The sequence below is a fragment of the Neofelis nebulosa genome, chromosome 4, assembly GCF_028018385.1.
Source record: "Neofelis nebulosa isolate mNeoNeb1 chromosome 4, mNeoNeb1.pri, whole genome shotgun sequence".
NCBI lineage: Eukaryota > Metazoa > Chordata > Mammalia > Carnivora > Felidae > Neofelis > Neofelis nebulosa.
Window position 1 is genome coordinate 9,165,347 of NC_080785.1, and position 13,498 is coordinate 9,178,844.

At 39.5% G+C, this 13,498-nt stretch overlaps 1 protein-coding gene across 1 annotated transcript in view; it reads right to left on the reverse strand.

The window, feature by feature from the left end:
- The window catches only part of CNTNAP2 (contactin associated protein 2), a 1,972,370-nt gene that overhangs the window by 1,132,623 nt on the left and 826,249 nt on the right, over nt 1-13,498 (reverse strand). Inside the window, exon 4 of the mRNA XM_058723957.1 lies at nt 7,719-7,866. Within this exon, the coding sequence (XP_058579940.1) occupies nt 7,719-7,866 (148 nt within the window). The remainder of the gene's footprint in view (nt 1-7,718; nt 7,867-13,498) is intronic.

Here is a 13,498-nt window from a genome sequence, read left to right on the forward strand (position 1 = left end):
AAACTGATCTGGATAGACACTGTTCCCAATTTTAATGAATACACATGTTCTCCCAAAATTCATATCCACCCAAAAACTCAAAACATGGTCTTTATTCGGAAACAGGGTCTTTGCAGATATAATTAGCTACTTTAAGATTACGTCATACTGATTCAGGTGGATGTTAAATCCAATGAGTGGTGTCCTTACACGAGGGCCATGTGAAGGTACAAAGACACTGACACACAGGGAGGAACACTATTTCAAAGTGGAGGCAGACACTGGAACGATGCCCCACCGGGTCAAGGAGCACCGAGGATTCCCAGCGACCACCACAACTTGGAGATGCAAGAGACGGCTTCTCCCCTTGAGCCCGCCCTCAGAAGGAGTCACCTCGGCTAACACCTTGATGTCCAACTTCTGCCCTCCAGATCTGTGACAGAAGTAGGCCCAGCTGTCTTACCCCACAGTTCGTGGATCTGGGCAAGTGACGCGCATGCACATGACAGCACCTCTGGCCTGGGCAGCATGGGAACTGGGAGGGTCAGCTGCGGTCCCTGTAAGAGGATGACCTCATTTGCCCAGCAGGAAAAGGACAAAACACTGTCCGTCTCTTTGGATTTGGCTTCTCTCGCCCCTGTCTCCTGCTTTTGCTGGTGCTTACTTTCCACCATGATTTGCACTGGGCGATATATCTAGGCTTTATGAATGATTCATCGAAAGTGAAGGCATATATAAAAATTAGCTTAGCTGTGTATGTCTCTTGGCTTCCCAAGGCACTGACCTCACTCTTAGGAAGACTGGTCAAAAGCTAATACAGGATTTGTCACCAAAAATGTTCACTGCTTCAATCAGTACACTGTGTGGGGCTCTTGTAAAACGAATGTTTGAGCACTGCAGCCATAAATGGTTTTTAAAAATTGTGACAGTGAGACTTCTCCCTTCTGCTTCATGTGGTCCCTCTGGTACAGAGCAAGATGAGCATCGGTGTGTTGGGAGAAGGCTTACTGAGTGACAAGAGGTGGGGAATATTACTCCATTTGAAAAATAACAGCATGCACTTGTTTCAACTAAACTTGAGGGACAACTGAATGGAGAAGGAGCAGAATGATTTGCAAGAAGTTTAGAGTCATTGAAGTTGGAACTCATGTTACCCTCAAGACAAGTCAGGAAACAAAACCTCAGCAGAAGCCCTAAAGGCTTCAAAGTAGTGGCCTGGAACTAAAACCTTGTCCACCTGGAGCAGAGTGAACGTTTCATTTGCAACCCTGAGAAGTGTCTGATTTCTCAGATGACAAAGTGAGCACGGAGGAAGTGCACTGGGGGACGATGACAGGCACGGGGGGGGAGTACAGTGGGTGCCCTCCAACAGAGACAGTGCTCATACGGAGATTTCTCCCTCTCTAGTTCTGCTGGCAAACTTTGAGATACAGGAAGCATAACCCCATTCCCTAACCTGGAACTTTAAGACAGACCTCAGATAAATCCTCTAAGGGGTTGCTAGAAAGATAGAGAATGCGTTTCTCTCCCACAGGAGCGATCAAAGCCTAGTTTTTCCTTGCCAGGACCCCAGCATACACAGTTCTACTACGCTTAATGGGGAAAAATGGAAGGGTGTATCTGACTGACATTTCCACCATTCTTTTTCTCATTGAAAACCCAAAGTTTTTAAGAGTCTCTTATGCTTTGGCTCTCTCCCTCTCTAACCTCTTTTTTTCTTTCTTCCCCTCCCCCATGGACTAGAGTCAACAAGTTATATTTTAAAATTCTTCAGGACTGTGTGATTGGTGCCCGCCTTATATTTTAAAAAGCTACAACACTGTGTAATTGGTGCCCACCATTTCCAACTGCCACCCTTTGCAACCCAATTGGTCAATACAGCCTTTATAAGACATTCCCAAAGCTTGTTCAGGGCCAGACTTTTGGGACCTGTTGTATTTCCCTGTCTGGCCCGGCCGTAATAAACTTGTTTTGATCCTGAAAAAAAAAAAAAAAAAAAAAAAAAAGAAAACCCAAAGTTGTTGACACATAGTTCCCTAAGCTATATATATATATATATATATATATATATATATATATATAGCCATCTTTTTTTAAATATTTTTTTAATGTTTATTTATTTTTGAGAGAGAGGCAGAAACAGAGCGTGAGCAGGAGAGGGGCAGAGGGAGAGGGAGACACAGACTCTGAAGCAGGCTCCAGGCTCCGAGCTGTCGGCCCAGAGCCCGACGCGGGGCTCGAACTCAGGAACGACGAGATCATGACCTGAGCTGAAGTCGGACACTTAACCGACTGAGCCACCCAGGTGCCCCTAGAAGGCCATCTTCTAAAGGCCCACACTGGCCTGAATTCCACAACAGGTAAATTTAAATCATAATACCTTTGGGAAAGCTCTCCATCACAAATAGGTTTAACACATATTTTTATTATAAACATGTATTTTTCTTGGAAAAGAGATAAACACATTATGCATTCTTCAAAAATCGACAAAAAATAATCTGATCTGGACATGAGTTAGGAAAATGGCCCAGTTAGGGATCTGGTGAGAGAAATGACTAGTCATCAACTTTCTGACAATAAAGACAGCTTCCAGGGTGATTAAATCGATGTTTTCCAAACTAAGGGAAAAATCAGACAATGACATTTAAAAATGAATGTTATCGATACTTTAAACTATAAAAGGACTTGAAAGAAAATAATAACATACAGATGTTTTGGTTCTTCTAATCTACACCATCCAATATAGTAGCCAGCAGTTACACTATTTAAATTCAAATTTAAATAAATTAAAATTAAATACAATTTAACATATAGTTTCTCAGTTGTCTGAGCTACATTTCAAGTGCTCAACAGGCAAACTTGAGCGGTGGCCTCCAGCAGGTCAAGGACATTTCTGTCTTTGCCTGAAGTTCTCCTGAAGAGCATTACTCTAGAACTATTTTCATACCTTTTTCCCCCCCATACTGGTATTGATGCTGGTATAGTTTCCTGCCCCTGTTGTAACAGGAGTGTTATAGGAGGCTAGGAGTCCCAAATCAGTTTCACTGGATTCAAATCAGTGTGTCAGCAAGACCCGAATTCCACCAGAGGCTCCAGGGGAGTATCTGTTCCTTTCCTTTTCCAGCTTTTGGTGGCTTCTGACATTCCTTGACTTACAACCGTATCACTGGATCTGTGCCTCTGTGGTCACAATGCAGCCATTTTCCTATCTGTGAATTCTCCCTCTGTCCACCTCTCATGAGGACAGAACCCACTGCTTTAGAACCCACCTGGATAATGCAGGGCAATCTCTCCTTGTCTCAATAATTAACTTAATCATATCTACAAACACAATATAACATTTACAGTTCCAGGGATGAGTAACTCCTATCTCTGGGGCCATTATCCAATTTACTTCAACCTACTACAGTGGTATTTTTAAACTTCTATTTTACTTTATTTTATTTTATGCTGCCGATTCATCATTTACTCCACTGGCATCTATTGGTATGATGTTAGTACAGTTTCCTAAAGTGGCAGACCCCTCTCCCTCCCCTGCCACAGAGGGACTTAACACTGGAAAAATCTAGCTTCCTATTTAGCTTCAGGTATTTTCCCCCTTCCCATCTTGTGATTTCCAGAGCCCTCACCAGATGGAAAAGCCCATAATAGCACTAGCACACGACTTTACAGATCCACTTGCAAATGATTATAGTACATGCCCTCATGTTTTAGGCCACACCCAGGTCAGCGCACTATTTACCTTTGGGCAAGCTGCATTTGCCCTTACTTTGAGTTCTAAAGTAACCCCACTGATGGTGTTGGTTTTAAAATAATTAATTTTATGGGGCTCCTGGGTGGCCCAATGGGAAAAGCGTCCGACTTCAGCTCAGGTCACGATCTTGCAGTTTGTGAGTTCAAGCCCTGCGTCAGGCTCTGTGCTGACAGCTCAGAGCCTGGAGCCTGCTTTGGACTCTGTGTCTCCCCCTCTCTCTGCCCATCCCATGCTCATGCTCCGTCTGTCTCTGTCTCTCAATGATAAATAAATGTTAAAAAAAAAAATGTAAATGATTAATTTTAGGGGTACCTGGGTGGTTCAGTTGGTTGAGTGTCCGACCTCAGCTCAGGCCATGATCTCTTAGTTCATGGGTCCAAGCCCCATATCAGGCTCTGTGTTGGCAGCACAGAGCCTGCTTGGGATTCTCTCTACCTGTCCCCCACATTCGTGCTCTCTCTTTCTTTCTCAAAATAAACTTAGAATGGAATGGAATGGAATGGAATGGAATGGAATGGAATGGAATGGAATGGAATGGAAAGCAATGGAATGGAATGGAATGGAACAATTATTTGTAAAGACAACCATTTCAATTTTTTTTAGATATTTAGATACATTTCTAGAGACTGTAACAAGAATGAAATTTTAAAAAGAGAGCTGGCTGTAAGAACTACTCAGAGCAATGAGAAGATAGATCAATAAGAAGAAACCCAATAGAAACATGGGCAAAATTCTCCAATAAACACTTCAAAAAGAGGGCCTATAGATGACCAACAGGCATAACCTCTTTAAAAACCAGGCAAGTGTTCCCTAAAACCACAATGAGATAAAATAACACCCACAAGAATGGCTAAGACTTTCAAATCAATAAAAAGTGCAGGAATTTGTGAAGCAACAGCAACACTAGGACATCGGTCGTGGAAGTCTGAACTGATACAACCGCTTCAGGAAAAAATTTGTCATGATTGACACAAGTTAAAGCACACAGATATCCTAACTTAGCATTACCTATTCCTAAGTCGACACCCATGTGGAATGTTTACAGCAATCTGACCCAAATGGCCAAAAACTGGAAACAATTCATATGTTCATCAACATGAAATGAGTAAGTGTAGAATATTCACACAATAGAGTAACAGTACTAATGAATATCAACAGATCCCTCACATGACAGCGTGGCTAATTCTCACAATTACTGTTTCGAACAAAGTAAGTCAGGTGAGAAATAGTGTGTACTTTAGGGTTCCATTTGGCTCAGCTGGTTGAGCGTCTGACTCTTGGTTTCAGCTCAGGTCATCATCTCACAGTTCGTGGGTTTGAGCCCCGAGACAAGGTCTGTGCTGACAGCACGAAGCCTGCTTGGGATTCTCTCTCTCCCCCTCTCTCTGCCCCTCACCAGCTTGCGCGCGCTCACTCGCGCTCGCTCCCTCTCTCTCTCAAAATAAACACACAAACTTAAAAAAACAGCAGTAACCGCAGGGGGCCTGATGGGTGCTGGTGGGGTATCCATGCGATGCTTTCATTGACTTGGTGATGGCGGCCCAGGTGTTCATTTTGTCGGAATTACGCGGCGGGGAAAGAGGCAGCGGTAGTGAGCCCTGGCACCACACGCACCACACCAGCCGGTTTTCCGCTCAGCTCTGTCATGCTAGCTTAAGTGACCTTTCACCTCCGCTATTCTTACCCCAAACACTATTCCTACACTAACTGTTCCCCTTTGTCTCTCATACCACGTTTTCCTTACTCACTGTTGTATTACTAACATTCAGCACATTTCATGACACATAAAAAGTGCTCAATAAATAATTATTAATAAAATAAATTACACACATCATGGTTCCCATGAAGAGTGTTACATATTTTTCATTTACCAAAAGCTGAGCATGCTGCTTAGAAAATCCGTCGTGTAGAGAAAAATTTCACATTCTGTTGTGGCTTTCCCAATGTGCTGACAGTCAGAAAATGTGTGAATACAGGGTTCTGTGTCCATAATACCCAGACACACAAATAAAAAACCCAAATTTATGTTAGGGCTCATTTTAGCTCCTCCTGGCAGGTTAAATCTTCCTCCTGAAGAGCCACATTCTCCTGAAGAACTAAATCCATATGTCTCTCCATTCATTGTATTTGCTATGCTAAAGTGATGCATGACCAAATAAAATAAACAAGTAGGGAATTTTTTCAATGATCTCCATGGCCCCTGTGTAGCAACCAGTTCAGTTTGCACATAATGATGTTGCCCATGAATAAATAAATAGGATTTGGTCATCACCACGGCTACCATTTTCACCAATCTCTGTAACTAATTCTTACAGAGGTAAAGGCTTTATGTGTATTTTATTATAAACCACCAAATGTTGGTTAATTTCAAAAAGCCTGCCCAAGAGGACACCTGCCGTCTTCTGGTTACAGTGAGCTTTTATTTTTCTGGATCGATAGGAAGGGGTAGAAGAGTCTAACAGGAGACTCCTTGCATGAGGCTAATATCCCAATTCCCCATTCCGTCCCTATCCAGCATTCCTCTTCCCCCAGCGGTAAGAGGGGAAAAACAACTTCCTAGGAGGGGGAAATATTTCACCAGAGAATTCATATTTTAAAGCCAGTATTTGCAAATCATGCATTTGCAGACTGAACTCACTAGCTAGTGGCCTCAAAACAGCTCAAACGATCTTTAAAGTAATTCTGTGTTGGCTAGGCCTTCATAGAAGCAAATAAGCAAAGATAAATCTTCTGTGGATGAACCCAGCATCAACCTCGGTCCCAAAGAAGCTCCACAGATCAAGTTTCAAAGAAACAAAAGTCACGGTGAGGAAGATGAGGAAGCCCTAAGATAGGGAGAGGCAGATAAGAAGGCTATGGGAGAAGAAAGAAATGAAGGAGGAGGAGGAGGAGGAGGAAATCAGCAAAATGAGTAAAAGAGAGACAACAGAACCACAATTCCCAAAATCCACATATTACAATCACTAGATCTATCCATCTATCTATATTTATATAATGTGTGTGTGTGTATACACACACACACACACACACATACACACGTATATGCATTTACAAAATATAAATAAAAAGTTTAAAATATTTACAAAATACAAAAAAAGTTTAAAACATAATTAAAGGACAAGTATTGTTTTAGGTGACCGAGTCAATTTTTACTTTTTTAAGCATTTATTTAAACATTTCGTGTTTAATTAAAAATTTATTTAAATGTTTATTTAAACATTATTAAAACATTAATGTGTGCTGAAACATTAAAGAAAATTTTTTTGACCTGCATCAAAATCAAGAGTTGGACGCTTAACTGACTGAGCCACCCAGGCGTCCCCAAGTCAATTTTTAAATGAAGCAAATAAAACTTATAGACATGTAAAATATCAGTGACATTAAAACTTACTGATTAGCTTTAAAATAGTAAAAGGTGTAACCGAAGACAAGTGCCAGGAAGTTCTCGAGAATGTATCCAAAATCCATCGCAAATTATCAAAATGATGGATAATACTGCAAGTTTCTGCTTCTTAAATATTTCATAAGACTTTGGGCAACCTAATTAATAAGCTTTGCCATTTAGTCTGCTAAACAAAAATCAATTCCCGAATCCTTTGTTTAAGGTATTTTTTATATGCCTTTTTTATAATAGTTATTATTATATAATAATTATATAATATATAAATATATAATATTTAATATATTATTAAATAATATATTAATATATATTAAATAACAATATAAATATATAAAAATTTTAATAATTTTTTATAATTATTAAATATAATATATTTAATAATATATATAATAAAATATATATATTTTATATGTTTGTGTAAAAATGTAAAGATATATTTTAACATACAAATAACCTCGCATATTATTCATATACAAAACGAGGGAGTTTACCGTCAGAGAAAGCAAGTCATGTGAAATAATCAAAAATAAATTACTAAGTCAATGAAGATGACAAAATCAACCGCGAATTCCAAAAGGTACTCACAGTAAGAACAGCCATAGACCTCAATTCTGAGCCCAATGCGGCCTTCTCCGTTCCAGTCCAGAGGCACTATGCGCACGTAGCGGGCAATGACCACGTGCTGCAAATCATGCCGTACCACGCCGTCAGAATTGATGTTCCCAGGAAATGCCTGGAAAAAAAGGAAAGGGGTTAAAAAAAAGGAAGGGAAAACATACTCTGGAAATGACCACGTTTTCTGTGCGCTAAAATAAACTTCCATTTTCTTATCCAATGGCAGGATTTTATATTTTCTACGATCGCCAATTTGAAAAAACTACTATACCCCCTTTATTTGAAAACAAGTCCAGTTTTAAATGGGAAGTAGGCCCAAATTTCCACGGGCCGTTTCAAAGGAGAAAATACACATGTATGAGAAGAATGAAACACTATATGGTACCCAATGCAGTGTCCAGTAAACATTTAAATTATGAGTGCTAATAGTCCGCATTTCATTGCAAACTATTTTTCAGACTCCAACCATATTTCTTGCTGTCTAAAAATCTTCTCTGCATTACCTTCCCGTGGCACCATTAGAAATGTGAAAATTTTCTCAATATCGGTTATATAAAAAGAACAGCTGAACATGCCATGCAAGTGGCCACGGTTTTCTACCTTTTATTGGCATAAACACATTAATAGAATTTACAAGTTGATCAGAAATGTGTTCATTCCAATTTTACTCATTTACAGAGGATTCTATCAAAAAAGTGATTTCCCGGGGCACCTGGGTGGCTCAGTTGGTTAAGCATCTGACTCTTGGTTTCAGCTCAGGTCATGGTCTCACATTTTGTGAGCTCGAGCCCCCTTCGGGCTCCATGCTGACAGTGCAGAGCCTGCTTGCAATTCTCTCTCTCCCTCTCTTTTTCTGTCCCTCCCCCACTCGCTCTCTCTGTCCTTCTTGAAATGGATAAAGATAAAAATATTTAAAAAAAACAACCTCTATTCCACAGTAATTATAGAGAAGATAATACAGGGAACATAAGATGTCTAGAGCCATAGACACTACACTCAAAATGATCACAATCTAATAATAGGGAAAACATCAATTTATAAAATTATAATTCAAGGAAGATTTAAAGCAAGAGACCATCATAATTTAGAAGATGTAAGTCAACTAAATGAGAAATAGATGTTTGTGCCATTTCAAATATCAGGTGTTTTAATTTCGTACATATAATCTAGCTGTCCCTATATATTGAGTTTTTGTAATTGTGCATGCCGCATGACATCCTCTTTTATATTTGTTTATATGATCTCTTAAACACTGAAATAAAAATTTTAAATACAAAACTTCCCTTTTTTAATCACAAAAAATTAAAACATAAGTACCATATTACGTTACTAATCTGTTGCACTTTGACCTGAGGTTTTTGAATGACTTCTATACAAAAACAGAAATTTTACCTTTTAAAAAACGATTTTGTAACAATTTTTTGCATACATAAAAGTGATCAGTAGCAAAAAAAGGCACGTTTTTGACAAAAAGTACATAGTAGCTTTGAAACAGGAGGTTCCGGTTTACTTTCCCACACACCGCACAACTGACTCAATTTGTAGTTTACAGGGTTTGTTACCTGATCGGTACTCTTCAGTCACACTCCTGGCCTCCAAAACACAAAAAGTGCAATGCAAGACCTAGTGATGTAGGACGCATACTGAAAGATTTCTTCAGGATTTAAGCTATTTTGTCTAACATTTAGATGTCCCAACAATCTGCACGATGGGTAATATTTGGTCTAACACACACAGATGAACGCGGTGAAAACTGGATGGTCTCCAGGGATGATCTCGTGTTCTCCTGGGCTTTCCTTATCCTAGCTGTGTCTACCATTGCCTTTTCAGAATGGCCACACCTTCCCTCAAGCCTTCACTGCACATTATTTGAGCTTTATGTCAGGACTGTTAACGCTTAGGTAGGGCATCTTCTTTGTATCTTGCTGACAAAATTTGATCAAGAAATACAGTAAAGGGGTAGGTATCTATTCTCGCCCTTCTCACAACCTTCTTTTGAGTGACAGCATCTAGCTTTTCTCAAAAATGTTGTCTGCTGTGTACTCTTAATCCACCACAATCAGGAGGAGCAGAGGCCACACTATAGCCCCAGGGTGGCCCCCCCAACTTTATGAGACCATTTTAACACGTGTGGCAGAATGATTCATTCATACATGCGTTCATTTACTGATCCATTCACTTATTCATTTACTTAGAAAAAGGCTAAGAGCCACGATGGACAATATATTGTTGAAATCACTGGGGTTACAGAAGTAAACAACACAGAGTTTCAGTTCTCATGGTATTTGTTATTAAAGTACATAGTGGGGCAGCAAATAAATAATACAGAATGAATACACACACACACACACAGACACACACACACACACACACACACACACACACATTCATTCGACACTAAGTTGCATTATATGTATATGTTGGTACATATTAAATTACATGCATAGGAGAAAGAAAAGCCAGAAATGCAGATGCCCTGAGCATACTTTGCATGTTCTGGGGACAGTAAGGAAACCAGTGCTTTTGGAGCATGGTCAAGAAAGGAAGAACAGGGTAGAAGATGTTGGAGAGGTGGAGGCCAGAGCAAGGAGGGCCTGCAAGCCATGATAACGTTGTGTATTTCACTTTAAGCATACTGGAAGGAAATCCATCAGAGAGTTTCAAGCAAAAAAGTTACACAACAACTTAGGGGCACCTGGGTGACTCAGTTGGTTAAGCGTCTGGCTCTTCATTTTGGCTCAGGTCATGATCTCATGGTTCATGAGTTCAAGCCCCCGCATCAGGCTCTGTGCTGTCAGCATGGAGCCTGCTTTGGATCCTGTCTCCCCCTCTCACGCTCCTCCTCTCCCACTCTCTCTCTCAAAAATAAACTATTTTTTTTTAAAACTTACACATCTTATAACTGTTAAGAGCATGGCCACTAACATCCCCCTCCCTGAATAAAGTGAAGTTCCCAAGAGAACAGAAGACAGTAGCATAATGCAATAAATAGAATAGTAGTGGATGGAATGATCTGGTGACAAAAACTCCCAAGGACTGGGGTGGTTCAGGAAGAAGGGAGGAATGGGGGTGTGGAGGTGGGTCCTGAGAGAAGAGACAGGACGCTTACTACAAACTGGATCCCAAATGAGCCACATGGGAGAGGAGGAAACAAAACAAAACACAGAACTACTGGGAACTGGCTCTCCTTCCATAAAGGCCCTGCTGGTCATCTCGCTATTATAAAGGGATGGACGTCAGAAAAAGACAAAGCAGGCACATCTGTGGAAACAACATATCAGCCTCAAAATCCAGAATGTGCTGAAGGAAACCCCTGGGCATTTTGATTCTTTGCCTTGTTTCCTCATTTTTTCTGATTTTTGTTTTTTAAGCAACTGAATAAATACCAACAAATACAAAGATATTTGAATGGAAAGATAATTAGTGAAGATTTAGATAAACTGCATTTAAGACTTCACTATCACGCTGAAAGGTCAAGAGAATTTGAGACATTTAAGACAGTGCTGTTTTACTGAAGGTGAGCTTCACAGAGAGGGCACGTTTATTATTTATGAACAAATGCGTATCCTATGGTATTTTCTTCAGTGTTCACATCATCAGTAAACTGGGATTTTTTTGCACTTCTTTTCATTTCCAAGCATACAGACATTCAAGACATTATTTTAACTGAAGTCTCAAACATGTCAAAAGAGTGCCCATGTTACCCATCACTGCCTTGATATAAAGGCATAAATATATGTGAAATGTCTCCTTTCATACAGCAGCATTTGGAAAAGTTAAGAAACATCAGAAGAGACGCAACCATTGATTTAATAAAAACAACATCTAATCCTTATGTATCACTTTAGTATTTAAAGAATCCTAGTGCATACTGCATTGTTGGGGCCACATGGAAAACTCTTCAGTTTGGGAGGGCTGCTATTTTTTTCAAATCAGGAAACTCAGTCTCAGAGATGTTACTGGATGTCGAATAACTAACAAAGTAACAATCATCATGCCCATGCTGACTTTTGTTTGAGAATCAAATTTTCAGCTGGGAATAAAGGTTTTCTAGTTAGGCACAACATGTTTTATTTTTAATATTTAATACTGCATATTTGTAAATACCAAATTTAAGGTTTCATAGATAATTTTTACACCACGTTTTGGATGCACATTTGATTTCTGGCCCATTTGTTATACAGCATCTGTGCCTGCACTGCCCTATTTCTTCAATTTTATTTCCACAAATTTTGACAAAAATTGATATTTTCTTTTCTTACGCGTTTTCCCCAACCAGGCTCCCATTGTGGCCATCAGCAAAAACTCCTCTGCAGCTTTTAATAGAAATAATTAAGTTTGGATGACCTTGTTTACTAAAAGGAAAGAAAGGCTGGTCTGCTTTAGTTCATCTTATTTTGGTGGCAGTGAGCACCCTGCCATAGGTCTGGAAGCATCGTTTCTTCACATGATCGGACCCACATCCACTTGCAGTGTTTCACACGTGAAAACATGTGAAAAGAAAGAAAAGACAAGCTAAAACAGCTTATATTTACAAAACCTTTTAGAACTGGAAATCTGCATGGAAAATTGAAAAATTAAAATGAACGAAACAACATGCTTTTAAAATTCAACCTTCATTTAGACAAATGTCACACGATAATACGTGTTTTGTGGATATATGAAAACGACTGACAAATCCATCACCGTAAGACTGAAAAATCAACATACAGGAGCTGGTGAATTGTATGTCACGGCTATCACAGGTCCTCTACTGGCTGTGATTGGCACATAGGCTTAGCAGGGTAGGGTTGTGGGGTTTGTTTTAGTTTTTGTTTTTTTACTGACCTTGCATTTATGTAACCTGTGAGGCTTTAAGCTTAGTAAAGCTAAGGGCAATACAGTTTGAACCTGTGCTGCCACCTGAGTGTAACTGCCCTATTAATTATTAAAATATACAGCCGAGGGGGGTGGGAGAATGGAGAAAACTGGTGAAGGGGACTAAGGAGGGTACTCGTGGCGATGAGCACCGGGTGATGGATGCAAGTGTTGAATTACCGTATCGTACACCTGAAACTAATATAACACTGTGTTAACTGGAATTGAAATAAAAACTTAAAATAAAAATACACAGCAAAGAGGATTTTTTTAAAAACACATTTTGAGTTATTCAGAATGCTAATTTTATCATCTAAATATCGCTGAAGTTTTAATAACCAAAAATTTCCCACCGTGTGCACTAAATATTCATTCTAGCTTCATGGCCTAAGAGAGGAAGAGGCCAATTTTTTCTGTAAAGTAACAAACAGTTAATATTTTAGGCTTAGCAGGCCACGTATCTCTCTGTACCATATCCTTCTTTTTCTTCTTCTTCCTTTTTATTTTAACAACACTTAAAAAACGTAAAAACCACCAAAGCTCACAGACTTTAAAGGCACAGGGACCAGAGTTAGCCCACAGGCTATAGCTTGCCAACTGGGGTCTCAGAGAATCTTTCAAATTGATGAATCTTCCCCTCAACTCAGAAAGGATGCAAAAGTCTAAAATCATCGAAAAACTTTCCAGCCACTTGGCATTTAAAACCCAATAAACTTTGGGAAAGCATTCTGTCATCCCTTGAAGCATATAATTTATCAGACTGGAGGAAAATATATAAGGATTTAGAAATATGCAGTGTGTGATGCATGAACTAACACTCCCCTCAAATTCACTATTATGGGGTCTGAAGTGTAACTTATGAAGGATTTTACGAGAAGAATAAATATGTGGTC